The following is a 23,527-nucleotide window of genomic DNA, read 5'->3' as shown; positions in this document are numbered from 1 at the left end:
TCTCTGTAACGTACGGACAACACACAAAAGCACCCAAATCTTAGTAGATCGTGGAAACCAAAGACACCATTCAACTCGTGAGGTCGAGGCGAGCACAACCATACCATTTTCAGGTGAGGAATACTTCGTTTTCACGTCGTTTCAACAATGGCCGAATTGAGTACTGTTCATGCAAAATTTATACTTTGAGTTTTTGGACTTTTGAAGCTTGTAGATGTGTTGGTGAGGTTCCCAGGAGCGTCGGAGTAGCTCGTTGGACGAATTTGGACGTCGGGAAGGCCTGGTTCGAAGTTGGCCAGTTTTTGAGTTTTGAGACAGGTATGATCGCGTAACTTTTAGCCTTTAAAAGTGGTCCAACGTGATTCTACTAGTTTAGGGCTTTCTTTTGGTCCAAGAATCATAGGAATTGGTTGAGAAACGAGGGAGATTAGTGAGTTTAAACTTTTCCCAGTTTTCCGGCGACCGGAGTCCGGCGAGAGTCGATCGGAGAAGAAAGAGGAATATTCCGTTAGGTTTAACGGAATATTCCTAACGGCAGTGACGGCATCCGGTTAGATTTAACGGAATATTCCGTCAATTTGACGGAATATTCCTGACGGCGTCTGTTGACACCGTCAGTGTGCCTGGCACGTGGCCGCGCGTGGGGGGGCGCGTAGGTCTGTGCCTGTGCTGGCGCGTGGGGGCGCGTGTGGGGTCCAAAAATTTTTCTAAAAATATGGTTGTGATCCTGAGGTTGTGTAGAGCACGTGGGTATATTCATTTGTCCATTTTGAGCAATGTATGAGAAGTTATTACGAGAAACGGGTTATGTGCTTTAAAGTTAACGTTTTTATAGTTGTTTCGCATTTAGGTGACACGTACCCAGAGGACGAGCGTGCACACGCGAGACAGGGGGGCTACGACCCTTCTACATACCAGTGAGTGGGCTTTTGTTTTCCGTATATACCTATATACATATTAATTCCCAGAAATTAGTATAAATGCTTCGTTATATGCCATTTCTTTTATATAATTGGTGGTTATGCATGAGTAGTGGCATATACGTTTAATTACATATTCAAATATTGCATATGTCATATATATTTATATGTTGGTGCTGTGGAGGCATAGGTAAGTGCCAGGTAAGCGTTATTTAACGATTGCATTAAATAGTGGTTAGAGATGCTTAGAGAGCTCATAACCTGCACCCCCGGTGTTAGTGCTCCCGCCCAGAGTAGGGCACAGTCCTTCACGTGATGTTCACCTCCCGCACCACACGCTCAGCTTGGATCCAAGTTAGGTGCATAGGCCTGTCGTACAGACCACATTAGGTGGTTCCGACTCGTAGGTGACCCGCGATTATTCGCACAGCCTTCACGTGATCGTAGCACTAGAGCGTATGGATATGTTACACCCAGGCCTGTCGTACAGACCACTTAGGGTGGTTCCGACTCGTGGGCAGGTTTAGATATTAAGATTGAGATTTGAGCTCTAGATGCAGCCGTACAGGTCACGTTAGGTGACTCCGGCTGCCAGATGTTATGATGTTGATATGATTTATACCTGGGCACTTACATTCATATTGAGGCTTTGGCATGGCATATCTTGAGCATGATTGGCATACCCTTGAGCATGTTGTGCATGTTTATACATACGTACATATGTTTATTTTCTGGGAAGTATACAGGTTTTACGGCGAGGGGTTAGATTGTATTTTGCTAAATGGTTTTCAAAGAGCTTTGTTTTTGCCCACTCACGCTTTTGTTTTGCGCCCCTCCAGGTTCTAGTTGCTTAGCCGTTGCGGTGGTTTCCTTTGAGGGCTCTCCGGCGTTCTGACAGACACTCCATATTGTAGGGTCGCCTTCGGGCGTACTACTGTTGTCGTTTTATTTGGACTGCTATAGACCTGCTCTGAATTTGTATCGCACTTACTAGCACTTATATTAGCACCTTGTATGCTAGTTTTGAATTATTCGTACTTTTATATTACTACTTTATTAGCTTCCGCACGTGCACATGGCTACGTCACCTTCGTGTGACGGCCAGCACGCTCCGATCTCGGTCGGGGTGTGTCACTTTTTGCATAGGTGAGTTAAACAAGCTGTTCAGGATATTTTGTGTTCGTCGTCTTTCCACACTTGTGAGTTAGATCAGTTTTTAAGATAATGCACCTGCAACCTTTTTATACACGTGATATAAGATTAGTTTTTTAAGATAAGGCAGCAGAATAGCGCCTGTCGCCTTTTTGTACACATGATCAAAAACTAGTTTTCCAAAATATTATGCCAGCCGCTTTTTTGCGCACATGAGCTATATCAGTTTTTTGAATATTAATTGTGTGCGCCGTCTTTTTCCTCCAAGTTCGATGTTTTTGCACCTATTATATAAGTTTTTAGAATATTAATTATGCGCACCACCTTTTCACCGAAGTTTGATGTTTCTTCTCGTAAATTACAGTAATTTGGAACATCGTATAGTTACCAGAAAACCAGAATAGGAAAGAGCTAGAATCCGTTCATGAGCAAAATAGGAAAAATCAAAATCCAAACCTGAGCACAACTGGAAACCAACCCTGACCTATACTGTAAATTACTACTCAAGCTTAACACAATATGCTAAATTTAATTGAGTTACTAAAAACCACATTTTATAAAAGGAAAACTCTCCAAAACTAACTTAATAGGAAATTTTAACATAAGAAGAAAGCCACTCTAACTCCTACCATATATATTTTTTGTTACACTCTCACATAAATTCTTCCACTCATGACTCGAATTATATATAAATGCACAATTTGTGAAACAAAATTCTCATCCATTTCTACTTGCTTCACTTCCATTACTAACCTTTCCAATGGATTTTACCCCAACACAAGAGGGTTTCCGAAAAGGTGATCGAGTGGAAGTGAGCAGCAGAGATTATGGGTTTATTGGCGCGTATTACGAAGCAACTGTAGTTGAAGACTTGGGGGGCAAGTATAAGGTGGAGTACTTGAGTTTGGTGGATGAGAAGGACGAGTCCCGACAACTCCAAGGGGATGTTGACGCGGATGAGCTCCGCCCTCTGCCACCTCCACCTTCAGAGCAAGAGAAAAATGAAAAGTTTGATGTCCTTGATAGGGTTGATGTGCATGACCAGGACGCTTGGTGGGTAGGCACCATAACTGAGGTTAAAACGGAGGGAGAGAAGGAGATTTACTCCGTTTACTTTGAAACTTTGGCGGACCTCTGTGATTACTCTAAGGAACAATTGAGGTTTCATAAGGACTGAATCGACGGAGCGTGGGTTGATTGCAACGACAAGAAACAAAAGCAGGTGGGTTGCAAGAAGAGAGTGTGGATTGATGACAATGTTGAAGACAGGTACAAGAAAGTGCGCATCGATGGAAAGTTGGTGGATTGCAAGGATAAGTTAAGAGTGAGCCCTGTGATTCCAACGGGAAAGCCTTGAGTACCAGTTGTTAATTTACTAATTTTCTATGTTTTTTGTTTGAGATAATTGTGTTCTAGGGTTTTAATTAGAAAATGTGTTGTTTGTTAGGATCTTCTTTCTTATTTATCTCCTGGTGTTTGATTGGGACAATTTGTGCTGTGTGAGTCCTGTGACTGGTTGTTACTTAAGTGCATTTATGAATTATGATTGTTTTCAGTATTTTTAAATTCATGTTTATTTATTTTTCAGTTTAATTTTTTTTTATTCTTCGGTTTGAAAGAGTATCCCTAATCAAAAGAATCCTGATTAAAGATCTAGTGTCCTTGTTAGTCAGTAAGAACATTTCTACTGTGGAAGGGCTTACTTAACCTAGCCTAATTTTGGCTTCTGTGCTCCACATGCACATCACTTGAGCTAACACAAAATATTGAAATAGGCCATAGCCGTAGCCATATTGGCTAGAACTAATATCCTCCTTTTATGCACATCAGTTTGAAACTTTGAATCTTCATTCTCACATCTAAATCAATTATTTAAAGTAAGAATATAGCTTATGTCCAGTATTATTCCATTGGTAATTGATAGGGTTTTGTTAAGCTTCAAATTCGAAGATTCTGAAAATTTGATTTAGAGCATATGAATCAAAGATTAGGGAATCAACAGAGCCATTTCGGAATTTACCTAATGAATGTATGAATGAAACTAACATTGTTTATACCAGGGAATTCAATCGTTACCTGATAATCATTTAGCTAAATAATTAGCATTTTACCTCTCGGAATCTTATTTTCTGGTGAATAAAACATTCCAACCGAGAGAAATTATTTCATGCTACGTAGCATTAACGGCTACGAACATTGGATGACTTGGATTGGTTTTGATTTTTGCTTTTATTGTGATCCCGTGAATCTAAGTCATCCAATGCTCATAGCATTTATGCTACGTCGCACCAAAGTGAAACCTACAATATTAAGCTAAATTATGTAAGTACTAAAATTGAGCCGAATTGTGGCGCCAGACTAATGCACTGGGGGGCTAAATTAACTGAGCGCATTGGACTACCTTTTTAAGATTCTTTTTCAGCTGCATTTTTGCAGCTCAAGTTATGTTTCCGTAAATTAGAGTAATTTAGAATAATTTTTTATAAAAAAAAAAAAAAAAAAAAAAGTCAAATCTAATCCCAAACACAACAGGAAATTTAGCAAATGCATTGGGCCAAATTAAATTGAGTTACTAAAAAACCGAATTTTATAAAAGAAATAGGAAAGCTCTCCAAATCCCAAACGGAATACGAAAATCTCTCCAATTCTAAACACAAGATGAAAACCTAACCCAACCTCCTATATATATAGCCTTACATATGCTCTCATAAACAGTCCTACACTCCACATCCCTACGATTTCTGAAACAATTTCTCACTCATTGATCATTCTACTTAATTGCCTCACTAGTTGCGTTATTGATATATAATCTCTCTTTCTTTCTTTCTCTCTCTCTCTCTCTCTAATCGGTTTTCAAGAAGGTGAGAGCATGGTGAAAAAGGCTAGGTTTCCTACAAAAAAAGTTTTTCAAAAAGGTGACAAGGTGGAAGTGTGCAGCAAAGAATATGGATTTATCGGCTCTTATTATGCAGCAATCGTACTTGAAAAGTTGGGGGACAAGTACAAGGTGGTGTACAAGAACCTGGTGGAGGAGGACGAGTCCAAACCTCTAGTAGAGATTGTCACGGCGGATGAGGTCCGTCCTCGCCCTTCTCTACCTCCCCAAGAAATAGTGGATTTAGAGTTTGATGTCCTTGATAGAGTTGATGTATTTGACAACAAGGGTTGGTGGGTAGGCACCATTACTGAGAAGAGAGGGGAGGACGAATACTTCGTCTACTTTGAAACGACTGCGGATCATATTGCTTACCCTAAGAGGAAACTGAGGTTTCATAGGGACTGGATCGATGGACAGTGGCTGGTCTACAACAAGAAGAAGAGAGTTGTTTGCGTAGACGGAAAGTTGGTGGATTGCAAGAAGAGAGTCCGCGCGCAGGTTGATGAAAGAGATGTTGACTGCTACAAGAGAATGCGCATCGATGGAAACTTGGTGGATTGCAAGGACAAGTTAAGAGTCAGCATTGTACCCGTATAAACCTTGAGTGGTGCTAGTTGTTTGTTGAGTTTTAGTTTCTGTTTCTTGATTTTTAATTAGAAAGTATGTTTTTGTTCCAGTTTTCCACTCTGATTAATTTCTTGGTGTATGGTGGAAACAATTTGGGAATATTGCTATTTAAGTGCAATTTATGAGGGTTTTCAGTAATTTCCTTTCATTTTGATTTATTATTATTATTATTATTGTAGGTGATGGTAACACCGTGTGTTAGGAACTTTTGTATGAGTTTATTCAAGCAAAAATTGACAGAAAATTATTATGCGTGACGGTAACATCACGTGTTGTTATGAGGAATTCCGACAGAGCATCATTTATACAAGTCTCATCAACCTCCTAGATTCTTGCGCTGTTATGTAGTAATTTACCTAACACATACATGATCATTCTGCTGATATTGATAATTGGAATTTTATAAATTATATAAATTGACCATATTGCTTGTATTAAAAGGAAATTACAGAGTTTTATAAACATAGCTATAAAATTACAGAGTTTTGTTAATCTTCAAAATTAACGATTCTGAGCAATTGATTATATAATCCATATGGAATTCAAATGTGGCATGTTAGCTGCATTCTCTTCATCTGTCAGCTCCCCATAGAGGAGGCTCAAATGTGACATGCTAATTGCAATCCATGCGATAATCATTAGTTATAAATGAAAAAGCTCATCTGCAAAATCGCGCCTTTGCTCAATTTGCAAACAATGTAGCAGCATTGTCAATTCTAAATCAATTTGCAAAAATTGCATTCTATGACATGGGTAATCTACAAAACCCTATGGAATATATCTTAAACATCAACTTCAGATTCTCGCTCTCTTAGTCACCTAGTGACTAAATATCTATGATCACTCGCTCTTAGATTTGATATCAAGTGAATGACTATACTTTTTCCACGTTAGGCTCCTACATTTTCTCATATCTTTCAACTAATCATATCTCAAAAGTCAAAAGCACTGCAGTCTGCAGCCATTTCCACAAGTGAGTATTGTTTCAGTGACAGTAGAGATTACTGAGATCGATCGCCAAGTGCCGAGTCTTTCAAGTAGTAAGATCACCATTTTTTTCCATCTCTCTTTAGCCTTTACTTACTGTATTTTCTTCACAACTTTATTCTCGTGGAAAAGCAGATATCAAATCCAAGGTTTCCGCCACGATGAAACCACGCCTGATGAAGTCTTGCTCAAGTGTTCTATGGCGGCCCATTTGTTTTCTCATCGTTCTGGTACTTACTGTTCAACACATTTTTATCTCTGGAAAAATAAAACTTCACCCCATCCAGCAATTTATTTCTTAATTACCCTAGTTTGATCTCCGTATTTACCAACGACGAAACTCTTGTGGCAGGGCCTTTCGTGCTACATGATCTCAATGTTGTTTAAGATGACGAAAAGAATCGAACATCGTATACTGTTCGAATCACATGAAGCACTCAACAGATTCTTTTCGAGCATCGACTCCACCTCAAAGTTGCTTACTCCATTGAATCCATCAGCAGTTAACCTGGCAAGATCTCTAACTTCGTCACTTAATGGAACCGAGCTCAATTTCACTACCATCCAAACAACGGTTAGTATACAAAGCATTTCTCATAATTTTCCATGTTCAATTTAAATAAGAACAGTAAATCATTTAAAAGAAAACTAAGGAAAATGGGCTGAAAATTTTGAGTTTTAACATAAGGACAAAATAAAGGGTAAAGTGAATAGTATCATGATTGATTTTTTAGTGTAAAAATGTGGTTTTTCGTTAAAGTGAACAGTACCAGAAGTTTTTCGTTAAAGTTCCCATCATTTAATCCATGTTGACATATCTGAATGATTTCATGTTTTGTCTCTAGGTTGCGCCAACGTTGTTTCTAGCTCTTTCGACGATTCCACATATCTCACAGGTCTCTTACATCGGATTGGATGGCCTTTTATTCTCACTTAACAACTACGCGGATCAAACTTATGCAGTCTTCTCCAATGCTTCATTTTCTTCAAATTGGTACACTCAACCCATAAATAGAGACACGGGGAAATTATATGGCGCCGCAGTTGCTTCAGATTCTAAGGTGATAGTAAATGCAAGTTGGTTCCAAGCCGCCTTAAACAGCACAAGCGGTTATTCTTGGCTTGGAAGGGGATGGGACAAAGCTCAAGGTAGCTTATTCATGAGTACTGTGGTTATGGATGGCAAAGGTGTGATTTCCCTTGGTATCCCAGCGAAAGTTGTAGTTGATCATTTCGCGGCTTTAGACTTCCATGGGGGTTATTTTCACTTGGCTACTGCAGATGGGCATGTAATTGTACAATCAAAACTTCCGAAAACCCAATTTCAGATAAGCAACAACACGGTTTCGGTGCAAACGATGAGGCCAAATGGTAATATTACAAGTAATCTTGGTCACTTCCCATGTAATACTCCCGATGATGACGATGACGACAACGACAATGATGGCGGCAACGGTGACAAGTTGGGATCTTCTTACTCATGGAAACTCAAGGGAACCAAGTATAGGGCGTATTGCTCCACCCTTGAGATCATTGGAGTTCAATCGGTATGCCTTCACTCACAAAAAGATCTTTTTAAAATATGCAGAATTTTAAATTCTGAAGTCATATTTTATGCACCGTTTCAGTTTGATCCAACTTCCTTACAAGTTTCAGTTTTTTTTAGGTATATGTATTGACTTGTCCTGCCAATGGACTTGCAAACCTTGACCACAAATCGGTTGTGTTGCTTGGCATTCTGCTATTTATAATTCTTGTTTCTGTTTGCATATTCATATTCTTAATAATAAGAGCAGCAAGAAGAGAGATGATTTTATGTGCGCGGATCATAAAACAAGAAGGCGTGACACGTCAGGCAGAGCGCAAAAGTATGAACAAAACTAAAGCCTTTAGTAGAGCAAGCCATGACGTGCGTGCTTCATTAGCAGCCATCACTGGTTTAATAGAGTTGTGTCATCAAGATGCTAATCCTGACTCCGAATTAGCAGCCAACTTGGCCCAGATGGATACTTGTACAAATGACCTCCTAGGCATATTGAATTCCGTTCTTGATATAAGCAAGATTGAAGCCGGAAAAGTGCAACTTGAAATTGAAGAATTCAATCTGGCTCAGCTTCTTGAGGATGTAGTTGACATGTTCTATCCTATTGCTATCAAGAAAGGTGTTGACATCGTGCTCGATCCTTGTGATGATTCAATTGTCAAAACATGTAATGTGAGAGGCGACAGAGGAAAGCTTAAACAGATAATGTGCAACTTACTCAGCAATGCCGTGAAGTTTACATCTGAAGGTCATATCACAGTTCGTGCCATGGTTCCAAAAACTAGTTATGAAAATGAAATCATCGCTTCCAATCATAATCGCGTGCTGAATTGTTTGTCATGGCTCTTTTACAAGAGTACAGAAGACTTCAATGATTTGGATGCTCTTCATACATCTCAGAAAGATCCAAACAACACGAAGTTTGTCATTGAGGTCGATGATACAGGTGAGGGAATTCCTAGAGATAAGCGAGAATTTGTTTTCGAAAACTTTGTGCAAGTTACAGACCGGGCTACTGGAAAAGAAGGATCTGGTTTGGGACTTGGTATTGTTGAATCTTTGGTAAGTAATTTAGAACGAAGTTAGCATACTACTACATTTTCATATGCTAATGCATTACATTTTTCTGATTTAGGTGCGTCTAATGGGCGGAGAAATAAGAATTCTTGATAAAGAGAATGGTGAGAGAGGCACTTGTTTCAGCTTTGATGTTTCTCTTCTAACATGTAAACCCAAGTCTGGTGACATCGAAGAGGAATCCCGTATAATGCATAGTGATCGCTCTGCGAATGCATTTCAACCTTTTGGTATACAACTTTTGGTGCCTTCACCAAAACAAGAGGGGTCTCATGTCGTACTCTTCATAGAAGGCGATGAACGAAGAAAGATTTTGGTGAAGTACATCAGCAGGTTGAACATAAAAGTATCATATGTAAAGTATGCGAAAAATCTTCTTCCACAACTTGAGAAGATAAAGCGTAAGTTGGATATTTCCTACTTTAATTATTCAGAAAAATCCCAACAAGGTTTTCATGACCAATTAAGCACATCTGCATTCAAAAACTCGGATTCAAGAGCAAGTGATGGATCTCAAAGCACCAAGGATGAAGATGTACATACTTGTAGGAAGATCAACTCTAGAAATTCACCTGCGAGCATTGTACTCGTTGTGATTGACACCAACGGAGGTGCTTTCTCTGAGCTGTATACAACTATGGCTAGCTTCAGGAAAGACATTCATAACTCAAGATGCAAGGTTGTCTGGCTCGATAGTTCAATCACGCGTAACACACATCTGCTGCAAATGGAAGGATGCAGCCTAGCTTCTCCAAATGATTACATCATATACAAACCATTTCACGGATCACGCTTGTATAAAGTATTGGGACTATTACCCGAACTTAAGGGATGCAACTTGCCAGAACTAGAAATGAGAAAACAAGATCAAGAAGCGCAACAAATAGATCTCAAGCTCGCAACAAATGAATCAGGAAGGTCGTCGTCATTGCAACAAGTAATCATTCATAAATGTGTGGAGAAAAAAAGTGACCAGGAGCTCTTGCACGGAAGGAAAGTTCTGGTTGTTGACGATGATCGAGTAACAAGAAAGGTAATTGCTAATTCTCTTCAAAGACTCGGAGCAGTCGTTGAAGTTTTAGAGAACGGGAAAGAGGCCTTTGAACAAGTTTTTAGATCTCTAAGCGATCATAGCAAGAAGGGTCATACGAAGTCCACCCTCTACGACTACATTTTCATGGATTGTCAGGTAACATAATAAATTCACACACAATTCAAATTCGGATCATTCTTCGCCGAGGGGATATAAACTCGTATGTTTTATGTTTCTGCAGATGCCAATAATGGATGGATTCGAAGCAACAAGACTGATACGGATGGAGGAAAAACAATACGGCATTCATCTTCGAATTATCGCGTTAACATGTCATGCGACAACTGAGGAGGTTAGCAAGACTCTTGAAGCAGGGATGGATGTCCATTTAACTAAACCATTCAAGATGGACAAGTTCATGCGGGTCATCAAATCCTTTGAGGACAATTAAAACTAGTTTTTCCATTTCTTGTTTTCGTAGGGTGTTGGGTTTTAGTTTTTTGCTGTGAATAATTTTGTGTTTCTCCGGCAAATAAGTTGATATTGTTGGTTTCCTCCGGTCGAAATCCATCTGTATATAATTATCGATCTAATTTTGAGACGATGAAGGTATATATATTGGGTGAGTTACAACTTTGATATTGGTGGTTTTGAGCAATGACTACAGCCAATGTCTTTTGAGTATTGGCAATCACCATGTGCAGCTAATTCCATCACAAAAGAAAATGGATTTTTTCTGCCAAAATGATCCCGAGATTTGCGTAACTCCCTATTTTAGTTCTTGACAATAAAAACCGAAGTGGTCCTGAATTTGTCCACCGTAAACTATTTTGATAATTTCGTAAAAATCTGTCAATATTCTTGTTAAGTAGAAGGGTTGGTTTGACAAAAATACCCTTAAAAAGATGATCACGTAGTCGTTCGCATGACAATTTAATAGAGATATTAATAGATTTTTCACAAAATAACCAAAATGATTTACAATGGACTAATTCAAGGATCACTTCTATCGATTTTTATTGTAGAGATCAAAATGAAGAGTTATGTCTATTTCAGTGTTCATTTTGGCTAGCATTTTGCTGCGACAAGCCTCGCTCCTCAACAAAATGATTGTGTAACAGAACTAAAATTTGGCCGGCAAATCTAATTTGGAAAATCCGATACGCATTTTCTCGGTTCTTTCAAATCATTTTGGAAAAGTGACATGTTTCTCGGCATAGTAATAAAGAAACACGTAAATTTAACTATTTGATCGAACGAGTAAAACACAAGAACCATTTTAGCATTGAAGCGAAAATATAATGCGAAATACTGATCCAAAAGAAGAAATTCAACGACGACTTGTTTAAACTATTCTCATGTGATTATGAAAAACACAATGTCATCGTTTTTGTTCCCATGAGAGATTAAGACATCAGCAACATTCAACACTTAGAAGTATCTACTTCTATAGCTAAAAAATAAGGAGAAAAAAATGGCGCACTCGCCGAAGCTTCTCTCGATGCTTCACTTCCTACAGTTCATCCTGAAAATACAAAGCACAAGTCGCAAAGATCAGTGAATAGATTACTAGACAAGTTGCAAAGATCAGTGAATAGATTACTAGTATTAGTTGAGTAACCGCAAAAGGAAAGAAGCCTACATGTTTCTCAGACTCCTCGGCACTCTCTTCAATTGAGTCCGCTTTAGATTCTGCATCAGAGTCATCTTCAGCATCATCTATGTCGGCATCATCCTCTTCCTCAGCCTGAAAAAACACGGCAAAGCTGTTAGGGACCGCAGAAAAAGATGACACAGCTGATAAATTCTCAGGTGTCAGTTTCGTATGCTTACATCAGAGTCAACTGGATCTTTCGCTTCCTGGTAAAAGGATTAAGGTAACAAGTTAATAAGCATGAATAAAAACACGATTACTGATAGTGAAAATAATTTTGGACTACTCAAATAAACATTAGAGGAAAAAGAGTAGTACCTCCTCCTGCTTTTTCTCTGCCTCTTCAAATGCTGCCTTCTCGGCCTGAAATTAAACGTAAATCAATCAGACATGTTAAAAGAGCTATGGTAAAAGGTATATTATATCACATATCACATACATCTTTTTGTTTGCCCCATGTTTCCTCCGCCAGTTGCTTTGCATACTCCGGCTCATCAGTGATCAAGATATTGTCAAACAGGGTTCCAGATTTCACCTGGGACATTGAGCATCTTGCTTATCAGACTGTGAGAACTGAGGGAATAAAAATAGCAAACCGGGGGATGGTAACAGACAATTTTACCTGCCACAATTCAATTCCAACATACTTCAAGTTGGGGTAAACATACAGCTCAGGGTCATCCTTGAACTCTGGGTTGTCAATCAGTGGTGCCTTCCACTTTCCCTTGAAGTTGGGGTTCTTGATTTTCTGCACAGTTGCAGAGAAAAAGTGAGAGAGCGTTTAAAAGTTGTAACTCAAGCTATTATTCAAACCAGAATTCCACAAACCTTTGGCTTCCATTCACCCTTGTATTCAGGGTTGGGAATGGTTGGGGCAGTCCATTCACCATCTTCCTCATCATCCCAATCTTCCGGCTGAAACACCAAGTCACTTTAGTGATCAACAAAACTCTTCCAAGTATGTGTAATATTTTGGAAACCCAAGTTCAATCATTACCTTCTTGGCATCGGGATCAGTTATCTCCTTGGGAATATCATCATAACCCTACAAACAAACAATGAGAGTCAGTATGCTTGTACATTCAGCACATAAAAAGAATAAGCACAAATGATTAGAATATAAAAGGCGACTACCTCTGGCTTAGTATCTTCAGGGTCAGGAATGTATTCTTTGTCTTCCCAATCTTCAGGCTGCCGATATCAGATAGTTATTAGTCAACACATCAGTTATGAACTTATGATTAGTTTGTTGAAATCTCAAGAATTCAATTATAGATACATACTTTCTTGGCCTCAGGATCCTTGATTTTCTTTGGTGGCAGAAGATCCCAATCACTGTATAGGCTACCAGTTTGTTTCTCTACATTGTCGATAAGGATGCTGTAGGTAGCATCTGGGCGGAGGATAAAAGTATAAACATGAGTGAGTTGGTCAGTCTCACAGGGGACGTCCTTCTTGATCAATTTATTTGTGTCATTGTAGTTAAGGATTGCGTGAACTTTCTTGGTGCTGTATCCACAGATATCTGGCCCAAACATGATACTGCAAACCATAAAAGTTTAAATACCAAGTCAGAAACTATTGAGGTAAAGAGATTGATGCAATGAAAACAAAATAGTCAGACCAAAAGGGGATATCACTTGCCTGTATGGGGTATCACCACCGAATTTCTTCTGATCAACGTCACCACTGAGTAACTTGATATAGCCACCACCACAGTCAAGCTTCTGCTCATGTTTCACGGAAAATTGGAATACTAGTGTCTTGTCCTTGTTGCTGAATTCAGGGAACTCAGCTGAAATGGCATAAAACCTGTGGTCCTCACTTGTTTGGATACCTGTACCAAAATGTCAGAATCATAAAAAAAAAAAAAAAAAGTCATCAGGACGATCTTCAAAGTATTAAAAATCAAGCAAGGAACACAGTGAAAAATCTGCAGATAACATAAAAACATAGAGACAGAATTGGTTATGAAGAGATACCCTTGTCATTAGCATCTCCATTCCATTTTCCAGAGGTGAAGTTCCATTCTCCGGCAAGGCCCTCATCTCTCTTCCAGTCAGATTTCACCCAACGTTTGTCCCATCCGTCTTTTAGTATTTGCCAAATAATAAAAGAAACAAGAGAAAAAGAATTAGCATAACAGAATAAGAAAAAGAATTAGCATATCACTGGAAACAGTGAAAAGTAAGGAAACAAATAAGAAGACGGGTTAAAGACCCTTTTCAATACTTGTTGAATAAGAAAACATCACTGGAAACTGTGACAAATATCACAGTACAGTATCAGGCAAAAATCTATGCCCTTTCGAGGTCCTACTAATCACACCCTGGCAAGAATGCAACATTACTAGGTGATTGACAAGTTCAACAGCTGAAAGAAGCGCCCCCTCGAGGCCATTGAGGGCTAGAGCAACACTAGAATTTCAATTTTAACGGAACGTATAGGATTTATATTAAATCCGCACCCAATTCATATAGGGTAGCTTAACCACCTTGTGAGACTAGAAACCTTCGATTTATTGATTTTCTCCATCCAATCCCCATTTTAATTGATTCTAACAAAACCCTAAACCCTACTTTGTTATTTACAAACACTTCACTTATCACATTTACCACCCACACCCACAACCAAACATTTCGATTCGAAAACATAACCAAAACCATAAATCAAGCTGAAAACTCAAAATTCAATCAGATTTCTAATAGATCCAATTGAGAACAGTAAATTCATCTCACACTAATGGTCTTCAGATAAAAATTAAACAAAAAAACAATCAGATCGAGTCGCAGACTCATAACCAACACCGATCCTCCAGAAATGACATCGGATTCAATTCAATTACCGCACACAAAACCTCTAAAACCCTAATCAATTGAAAATGCAACCAAACACCGACGATATCAAATAATCCATACACCTACAGATACACAAGGGAGAAACAGAGAGAGATGTGTATAACCTTCGAAGCGTTCTTCGAAGAAAACCTTGGCGGAGGCGATGGCGAGGAGAGAGAGAAGGACCAGGGACAGCAAGCTCGAGTTGTTTCGAACCCTAAACGCCATCGTTTTCGCCACTGAGAAAGTCTGCAGCTACGGACACTGATGGGAGAGCTCGATCCCGGCGTGCTCTTATATAAATTGGTTTTTGACTGCAGCGGTTAAACAATGGGTAGTAGCTTTGAGGTAAGAGTCAGAGCTGGAAGATGCGACCAATGGAAGGTCGCCACGTTGTCTCGGCTTGTCATTGCTATGAGGTGGCGGGATCCGATTGGGCCCTCACTGAAGTTTTGCGCTGTAGCAATTGAGTGCGCCACGTAGGTTGGAGGAGGAAGGTGTGAGTTTACGGAAATACCCCTCTATTTGGTTTTTTTGTTTTGTTTTTAAAACACAATTAATGGCATTATCCTTGAATTTAATTTAAAGGGATTTGGTCATCTAGAAGAGATTTTTTAGTGTAACCATCACACGACGTAGTACATCACGTGTTTTTATAGAAATGGTGGGTTATGTGTATTAAAAGGTTAATAACTTAAAAATTAAAAAATTTCACCACTTACATAAAAACAAGTGGTATATCATCCGTGTTCCCGTCACAACTAAAAATTTCTCATCCTCTAGAAACATCTAATACTTAATAGGAGGAGATTAGGATTTAGGATTAGGTTCAACAAATCACTAATTCTGATTAAGTTCTTGGGATTTCATATTTAACTCTCTCTAAGTAAACTAAACCCTTTTTGGTTTGAAGGACAATACCTTGGACTGTTCAGTTTTAGTAATTTTGAAGGACAATATCAAAGTCTTACATTTCCACACTGAAATATTCAAGCCTGCATCATACATCAGAATGGAGTGCATTGGATTTGTATTTGGATGTAACATTTCTCCTAGTTATTGTGTTAGATTATGAATTAATGACGTTGGGCTCGTTTGTAATTACCTTTAAAATGGATGGAACAATGAAAATATTTTTGAAATCAATATTTAGTAATGTGAATCCTAAAAAAACACTTAAAGTGCTAGTGTTTCCTACAAAAAGCACCAGTTTATGTGTTTCTTGCAAGAAGCACTTCAAGTTCTTTTAGAACCCGAAAATATTTTCGCTAAAAACTCTTTTATCATTTTAAAAACACTTTCAAACGAACATGTTATGTATAAGATTCAACTTTGTTAATGCGGTCATGATTTGTAGTTTGAAATGTTAAAGTGTGATATCCACACATCCCATTTTACTTCTCACACACCTTTTTAATTTTTGGTCGTCGGATCGGATGAATTGAAGAAGATCAACGAACAGAAATTATCAAGGGGTGTGTGAGAAGTAAAATGGGGTGTGTGGATAGCACACCCCTAAATTTATTGATTCGTAAATGATAATTATTATGATTAGTTCTGTTCATTGTACCTTGTTACTTTTGTGATACGATTAAGGGTCAACATGTCTTAAATTCGACCAACTCTAAGAAAGAGAGAGTAAAAGTTTGGACTTGGCCAGTGATTATTAGTTTTGGTTATGTACAACCTGTTTGTGTTGCTTTTGTCTACTGTAATGTACCCGTTCTTTTACATAAGAAGACGGAAGATTTCAACTCAAGATAAATGAGTTCCAAATATTTTGCGTAATTTAATTACCCTCTTCGGCTGGAAGGGTTTACCAAATAAATATATTTCTTTGGATTAAATAAACAATTCTCTCTCAAATGGATATACCTAAGAATAATCGGTGGTGACCTTGCGTAGGACAAAAACATAGAAAAAGCCACATACCTCCATACTATAAGATAAACTAGTTGCAGGCTTAATTTTCTGAATTTTCAGTGTGAGACGGCACTCATTTTCCTCTGCTGTGCAATTCTTTGGATGCTTAGACTGCAAGTCACTCAAGCGTCTAGCCTTCTTACATGATTGGTTTTCATACCATGGTAATTGCCTTTTCTTTGATCTGCTTCTGTTTTCAACTTACCTAACTAAAGTTTTCAACCAAAAGTTTACGTTGGTCGTGTTACTTCTCTTTTCATTGTCGAGGGAGGTTGTCAGTTGATCTTGGTATTTCTCTTTTCAAAGTTGAAAGAGGTCGCAAGTTCAGATTCCGAATTGATTCAAAATGTAGCATGTGTGGAAGTAATTACTTTTGAGTCTAACAACCTTAATTAACACTAATTAGAGTTGGTCACGGCCTAACCTTAATTGGCCCATCCTTGCAGCTCAGATGCCTTAGTAGTGATATTCCAAACTAATCATGTATTATTACGTGAGAAAAATGAAAACATTTGATAATACACATGATAAGATTGGAATGTTGCTATGGTGACTCTCCAAATGAGGTTGTTCTAGGTATTTGAAATTTGATTACCTTGTGGTGTTTAATAACACAATACTTGATGAAAGCACTGGGAGTATTGGAGAAGAGATTTCTCAGGATTTCTTCCATTAAGACTATCGGATCAGTGATTTGGACCTTTGAAATTTAATCCAACGGTCCAAATTATTCTAATTTTTAAAGAGTCAAAATAGGTGGACCATTGCATGAAATTTCAAAGGTCCGGATCACTTGATCCGATGATTTTGATGGAAGAGATACAACGAGAATTCCTTTTCAGAGAATTGCACCTAAACAGATACTTTTTGGAAGGAAGATGCCATTACTGGGATCATAACCAAGTTGATACATATTTTAAGTGGGTTTGGTAGGATAGTTCCACCAAGATTTCCAGATTAAGTGAACTGGATCTTTGAAATTTTATTCAACGATTCGAAATTATTATCGTTTTGAAAAGGCTAAAAAAGTGGACCGTTGGATAAAATTTCAAAAATTCAGATCTCTTGATTGGTGGTTTTGATGGAAGAGATCCAAAGAGAATCCCTACTCGAATAACTAAACAGATACTTTTTGGAAGGAAGATGCCATTATTCGGATCGTATCCAAGTTGATACATATTTTATGTGGGTTGGTAAGATAGTGTGTCATGTCATGTACACGCTAATTTGATCTGCTTTCTCGTATAAATTAAAGTAGCTGAAATATTACTTTATTAAAGGCAAAAAGGAATTGATTGTAACAAATCCACTATCTGTTTTAGGTTAAGCAATACGTGAAGTAACTTTCAATGTAGCAGTAAAAGCAAGATGTGTACGTGGATCTACTCATCAAGTTCTTATTAAAATTGGATCCGCAAAAGAAAAAGCATTTGCTCGTATGCATTTTAAAAAATCTCCTAATTATTTCCGGATAACTAGAAAGAGATTCTTTAAACAGAAAGAGATACATGCATAACCAAGATTGTGGATATATATTGACATGCAACATAGAGTAACATGCATACATATATATACACATATATGGTTCTCGTCAAATTGGGATTAACGAAGCAATAAATATATAGCTTTTACTTAACAACATGAACTACTAATTAGAGTAAGGAGCTCCATCTTGAACATATATCAACAGCGGTTAATTTGACCGTGTTGCAGCTCCATTTTCAAAGCCATTTGAAGAGGAGGCCTCCATGCGCTGCAAAGAATGGAGCAAACACCAAGGACTCGACTGCCATGAGTTTGATCAGAATATTGAGTGAAGGACCTGAAGTGTCCTTGAGGGGATCTCCGATCGTATCGCCTATGACCGCCGCCTTGTGGGGCTCCGAACCCTTCGGACCTAGTGATTTAGCATGTTCTGAACCACCGGCCTGCAGGTGCATCAGAGCAAATGGTATTGAGTTTGATGCTCGCGTTCTAGTAACTGTAACTCAATCGAGCACAGAAGTGTGCTTACCTCTATGTATTTCTTTGCATTATCCCATGCCCCGCCGGTGTTGGATGCAGAAATGGCAATCTAGGGAGGAAAACAAGAGGAAGACGTATTAGCAAACGCCGGTAAATCCAAAAGAAGACGGAGAAATTGAAAATCTACGTGTTACCTGCACGCCGGAAACAAGTGAGCCTGCAAGAATCCCAGCAAGAGTTTCAACTCCAAAGAAGGTACCGGCAACAAGCGGTGTAAGCATGACCAAGGCGCCTGGTGGGATCATCTCCCTTAGGGAAGCATCGGTAGAAATCTTGACACAAGTTGCGTAATCTGGCTTTGCTGTTCCTTCCATGAGCCCCGGAATAGTATTGAACTGCCTGCGAACCTCTTCGACCATTTTGAGTGCAGCACTTCCCACACTCTTCATTGTCATGGCCGAAAACCAGTACGGAAGCATAGCTCCCACAATCAAGCCAATGAAGACTTTCGGTGTCAACACATCAACGGTCTCTATTCCCGCCCTGCTGACATAGGCGCCAAACAATGCAAGAGAAACAAGAGCAGCTGATCCAATAGCAAAACCCTGACACATACAAGAAAACATATCAAAATCGAAATAAGGGATACAAATCATCATACCGAATACTTAGGGACCGTCTGGTAACATTTTCTAAACCGTTTCAGAAAGCGTCTTGAGAAGGTGAATTTGCATTTTCAGTATCCGAGAATGCGCCTAGGTTTGTTTTACCTTGCCAATAGCAGCAGTTGTGTTTCCTGCAGCATCCAAAGCATCTGTTCTTTCGCGTATCTTGTGGCTCATCCCGGCCATCTCTGCAATCCCACCAGCATTGTCGCTTATGGGGCCATAAGCATCAATTGCAAGACCTGTGGAGATCGTGCTGAGCATTCCCAAAGCAGCCACAGCAATTCCATACATGGCAGCCAAGCTAAAGCTAACGTAGATAGCAAACGCAATGGCAAACACAGGAATGATGACTGATTTGTAACCAAGAGCCAGCCCGAAAATCACGTTTGTTGCAGCACCAGTCCTGCATGAATCTGCCACATCCTGCACCGGACTGCAAACCGAAAAAAAGTAATAAGCATCGGAGATTTGATCAAGTGCAACATATTTCTAGCGTTATATTAATCATAATTACATAATTAGGAAATTAAAGGGCTCACCTGTAAGCATTGCTAGTGTAATACTCTGTAGTGTATCCAATAACAAGACCAGCCCACAATCCAATTGATACACAAAAGAAGAGGTACCTACAGCACACATGTAATTCACATAATTATACTAAATGTTATGGGAAAACGAATTAGTGATGAACTAATAAATCGATACACGTGTTATGAAATGGGTGAATTGATAAGACCACGTAATACAAAAACAAAGAATTACTCAGGAAAGAACAGAAATTGGGGATATAAAGAAGCATACCAGTTTTTGACAGCCTTATTGGTTCCAAAGCTGAAAAGAGTGAATTCTGAAGGCAAGGATACGAAAGTGACAGCGGCGATCCCAGCAGTCATAAAAATGGTTGAGATGAGGAGTTGACGCTTCAAGGCGGGTTCGATCTCACTGACTTTCCTGATTTCAAACAGATCGGTTGCGAAAAGGGTTGTTACCAAACAAACCACAATCCCCATTGAGCTTATGATCAAAGGATACGACATGGCGGTGTAGTCATGACCGATGCCAAAGGATGATATGGATGCAACAAACAATGCTGCACAAGAAGACTCGGCATAAGATCCAAACAGGTCAGATCCCATCCCGGCAATGTCTCCTACATTGTCACCCACATTGTCTGCAATAACCTGAGAAAGAAACACAAAATTAAAAGCGCTCATATAACTAAAAGCGCTTCTAACAATGTTTGACAAAGAAAGTATAACACTCAGTATGTCAAAAGTGATGCTCTGCATTGCGAAAATGTAAGAGAAATGAGCAAACAAACATAGTAATAAAGGAGTTGGTAATTACGGCGGGGTTTCGTGGATCATCTTCAGGGATATTTCGTTCAACTTTCCCGACAAGATCAGCACCAACATCAGCAGCTTTCGTGTATATACCTCCCCCAACTCTCCCAAAGAGTGCCATTGAAGAACCTCCAAGTCCATAACCAGTAATTGACTCATACAGTCCTTCCCAGTCATCCCCATAATACAACTTAAACAAATTGATAGTGATATACAGCACCAATAGGCCATTGGCAGCAAGAAGGAACCCCATCACAGCACCTGAGCGAAAGGCGGTAATGAAAGCCTTCCCAACACCCCTCCTTGCTTCTAGGGTTGTTCTAGCATTGGCATAAGTTGCAATCTTCATCCCGAGAAATCCAGAGAGGACGGATGTAAAGGCACCAAGCAAGAAGGCAACAGTACTAAAGAAGGCGTTGGCTAATGCCGGTTTGCACATATTGCCTGTGTTATATGTGCAGGCTTCGCTTTTAGTGCTAAAACCCTTCACTGAGCCAAGGAAGAGGAAGATTATGGTGCTAAAAACACCGACGAAGATGCTGAGGTATCTGTATTGGGTGAACAGGAAGGAGGTCGCCCCTGGAACATCATATGAACCAAAAGTCAGACTTAACAGCCCAAAAAATTGCATAAACTACAAATATGGCAAAAATGTAAACATCAACCAAAAGAATAAAGGGACTGAGGACAAATAAAGCAAAACCAAAATCAGAGAGAATAATTTACTGCCACAAAAGAGCAGCAAGAACATAATTATTCTAATATTTTCAGGTTGTCATCACTACAACAAAATGATGCTTTGACAACGAAATCTTCCGCGAGGAAAATTAAATGGGCAGCTAGAGCATCATTTTTCAGTCCTTGCAGGGAGTAATCAGTGATCATAACCACAATATGATGCTTCAGTGACAAAATCTTTCGCGAGGAAATTAACACGGCAGCTAGAACACAGTTTTGCAGTCTTTTCAGGTGTGATAATGTAATCACTACAACAGAAAGATGCTTTAGCGATGACATCTTCCGGAAAGAAAATTGGAAGGGCAGCAAGATCAAAATTTTTCATTCTTTTTAGGGTGTGACCACTGGTCACTACGACAGAATGATGCTTTAGCGACGAAATTCTAATTAGTCACAAAAGTGTTCTTTTCTAACACATGGGAAACAAGTGAATTTTGAGAGAGAGAGAGAGAGAGAGAGAGAGAGAGAGAGAGATCACCTATGGAAATGGCATGTTGAATCTCAGCACACTTGTTGGTAACCTCAAGAGAGTTAACACCCTCTTCTTCGTCTGCAATGAGCTTGTCCTTGAACCCATTTCGCTCACCATACACGCCAGAGACCTTCACCTTTGACACCAAAAACCATTGCAGCAAAGCAAAACCAATCCCCACAACCGCAGCCAAGGGAATCACCACCTGAGTCAGTCCCTCACTCAGCAAACCCATCTTCCAAAACGTCACACACAACAATTGGTTCCTTCAAGAATTTTCTGGGTATATCTAAGATATTATATAGCAAAGAAAAGAAGAAAAATGCTTGGTGGGTTTTGAACTGCAACCTCATAAAATCTTAAAATTATGCATGACAACTGCATTATCCAAACCCAGATGATATTTTATTGGGTTTGGATCGGGAGTCTTAGACTACACAACAATGTACTGTAGACGATGGTTTTTAATTGTATCACGTCCGCTTGTTAAATTTCTTTGAATTCTCTAGTGCACATCTAAACCGTTAAGTTTTGCAATATATGGGGTACTCGAGAAATCTCGTTGCACTGCACGGGCTTTGGAAACTGTAAAGCTATGAAGCTTGCTGGTTTGAAAGGCAGGTGCGAACTGGGGGGAGATTCTTGCATGCACCTTGGACTGAGTATAACTGGTTGTTTTGATTAACTGGTATATGTTTTGTCAGAGATGTCTTATTCTCCAAGGGCCACACTTATTTATCATCGATGAGTTGGCCAAATCAGTACCAGCTCCCGTGGATAAACACAAACTCAATAATCACTTAGTAATTCACAAAACTTTCCGTTTGTGTAGAGTACGTCTCACAAAAGCATAGAATCTCCTCAGTTTTGAATTCGTGAACGTGGTATCGCGTAAAAAATCAGACAGCTATGCTGAATATCTTCTCGTTGAAAGGAGGGAGAAAAGACTTTGAGGTGAAAGGAATAATTGAAACCAATTTTGTTCTCAAATGTTAGAGTTACCAATTTTGTTTTCAATTCTTTTACTTTATTTGCATTTCAATTAGGTTATGAAGAATTACAAAGTTTTCTAAAGGAAAAAGGATTATTTACCAACTTTTTATCTCTGCACGCAATTGATTTTAGGGGCTTTTAGATCTAGGTCCAAAAATGTAGAGTGTTTTTAGGAGTGAGTCCAGTTATCTAATTATATGTTTTTATTTCTTTTATACTCATTTTACATTTTCTAAAAATATTAAAAATCAATTAAAATCTTCTAATATTATGCATTTTCCAACTCCAAAATAATATATTTAATATCTTATAACAAAAAAACTAATATACTAACATAAATTTATCTGCAAAACATTCTACCCTAACTCAAGTAACAAATATATGAATGTATATAATACCTATACGTGAGATATGAAACCTAATTAAAAGGTAAAAAAACATAACATACCTACAAGCAAGACACATTAATCTGTGACAGGTTGATTATAAAAAAAGAATTTGTCATATAGGTAGATAAATATAATTAACCTGTGATATAGGTTGATTATTAAAATTAAAAATAAAATCTATAAATGGGGTTTAAAGTAGGAGGAAGAACGAGAAATAACAAAAAGATAAATAAAAAGAAATAAGCAAAGAGATAATTGGGAAGAAATTTGATTTTTATAATAAATCTTATCATTGAACAAATAATTATTGATAATTAGATAATTAAAT

General features: G+C 38.6%; 4 protein-coding genes across 4 annotated transcripts; 2 read left to right on the top strand and 2 right to left on the bottom strand.

Moving 5' to 3' along the window:
• The first annotated feature begins 2,832 nt into the window (after window positions 1–2,832).
• LOC137722149 (protein AGENET DOMAIN (AGD)-CONTAINING P1-like) lies at window positions 2,833–3,249 on the top strand. Its single transcript, XM_068461123.1, has one exon. It carries the CDS (start codon window positions 2,833–2,835, stop codon window positions 3,247–3,249), a length of 417 nt encoding a protein of 138 aa, XP_068317224.1.
• A 4,170-nt stretch (window positions 3,250–7,419) lies between these two features.
• LOC137723802 (histidine kinase CKI1-like) lies at window positions 7,420–10,668 on the top strand. Its single transcript, XM_068462994.1, has 4 exons — window positions 7,420–8,111; window positions 8,231–9,169; window positions 9,243–10,373; window positions 10,459–10,668. The coding sequence occupies exons 1-4, from the start codon at window positions 7,725–7,727 to the stop codon at window positions 10,666–10,668; spliced, it is 2,667 nt and encodes an 888-aa protein (XP_068319095.1). The 5' UTR covers window positions 7,420–7,724.
• An 810-nt stretch (window positions 10,669–11,478) lies between these two features.
• On the bottom strand, window positions 11,479–15,002 carry LOC137721764 (calreticulin-like). Its single transcript, XM_068460784.1, has 13 exons — window positions 14,834–15,002; window positions 13,854–13,961; window positions 13,516–13,708; window positions 13,155–13,413; window positions 13,006–13,062; window positions 12,869–12,916; window positions 12,700–12,786; window positions 12,494–12,619; window positions 12,311–12,406; window positions 12,190–12,234; window positions 12,051–12,077; window positions 11,860–11,964; window positions 11,479–11,742 (listed from the first exon to the last, which is right to left on the bottom strand). Exons 1-13 carry the CDS (start codon window positions 14,934–14,936, stop codon window positions 11,731–11,733), a joined length of 1,266 nt encoding a protein of 421 aa, XP_068316885.1. The 5' UTR covers window positions 14,937–15,002; the 3' UTR covers window positions 11,479–11,730.
• A 3,049-nt stretch (window positions 15,003–18,051) lies between these two features.
• LOC137723616 (pyrophosphate-energized vacuolar membrane proton pump 1-like) lies at window positions 18,052–22,305 on the bottom strand. Its single transcript, XM_068462815.1, has 8 exons — window positions 21,824–22,305; window positions 20,612–21,186; window positions 20,066–20,445; window positions 19,804–19,890; window positions 19,367–19,697; window positions 18,791–19,201; window positions 18,646–18,705; window positions 18,052–18,559 (listed from the first exon to the last, which is right to left on the bottom strand). Exons 1-8 carry the CDS (start codon window positions 22,050–22,052, stop codon window positions 18,353–18,355), a joined length of 2,280 nt encoding a protein of 759 aa, XP_068318916.1. The 5' UTR covers window positions 22,053–22,305; the 3' UTR covers window positions 18,052–18,352.
• Window positions 22,306–23,527: the final 1,222 nt, after the last annotated feature.

The sequence above is a fragment of the Pyrus communis genome, chromosome 17 (genome assembly GCF_963583255.1).
Source record: "Pyrus communis chromosome 17, drPyrComm1.1, whole genome shotgun sequence".
Lineage (NCBI taxonomy): Eukaryota > Viridiplantae > Streptophyta > Magnoliopsida > Rosales > Rosaceae > Pyrus > Pyrus communis.
The sequence above is the reverse complement of the archived record's forward strand: the minus strand, read 5'-3'. Positions and strand labels throughout refer to the sequence as shown.

Bases quoted from the DNA above. Each gene is read 5' to 3' on its own strand.
- LOC137723616 (XM_068462815.1), bottom strand. From the start codon at position 22,052: ATGGGTTTGCTGAGTGAGGGACTGACTCAGGTGGTGATTCCCTTGGCT. The intron at 19,698-19,803 runs GTGAGCCCTTTA...TTCGGTTTGCAG, and splicing joins TACACTAGCAATGCTTACAG to TCCGGTGCAGGATGTGGCAG. The intron at 18,560-18,645 runs GTAAGCACACTT...ATGCACCTGCAG, and splicing joins ATGCAAAGAAATACATAGAG to GCCGGTGGTTCAGAACATGC.
- LOC137721764 (XM_068460784.1), bottom strand. From the start codon at position 14,936: ATGGCGTTTAGGGTTCGAAACAACTCGAGCTTGCTGTCCCTGGTCCTT. The intron at 13,709-13,853 runs GTATCTCTTCAT...ATTTTGGTACAG, and splicing joins TGGAGATGCTAATGACAAGG to GTATCCAAACAAGTGAGGAC. The intron at 12,787-12,868 runs GTAATGATTGAA...TTGGTGTTTCAG, and splicing joins CTGATCCCGATGCCAAGAAG to CCGGAAGATTGGGATGATGA.
- LOC137723802 (XM_068462994.1), top strand. From the start codon at position 7,725: ATGAGTACTGTGGTTATGGATGGCAAAGGTGTGATTTCCCTTGGTATC. The intron at 8,112-8,230 runs GTATGCCTTCAC...AGTTTTTTTTAG, and splicing joins AGATCATTGGAGTTCAATCG to GTATATGTATTGACTTGTCC. The intron at 9,170-9,242 runs GTAAGTAATTTA...TTTCTGATTTAG, and splicing joins TTGGTATTGTTGAATCTTTG to GTGCGTCTAATGGGCGGAGA.
- LOC137722149 (XM_068461123.1), top strand. From the start codon at position 2,833: ATGGATTTTACCCCAACACAAGAGGGTTTCCGAAAAGGTGATCGAGTG.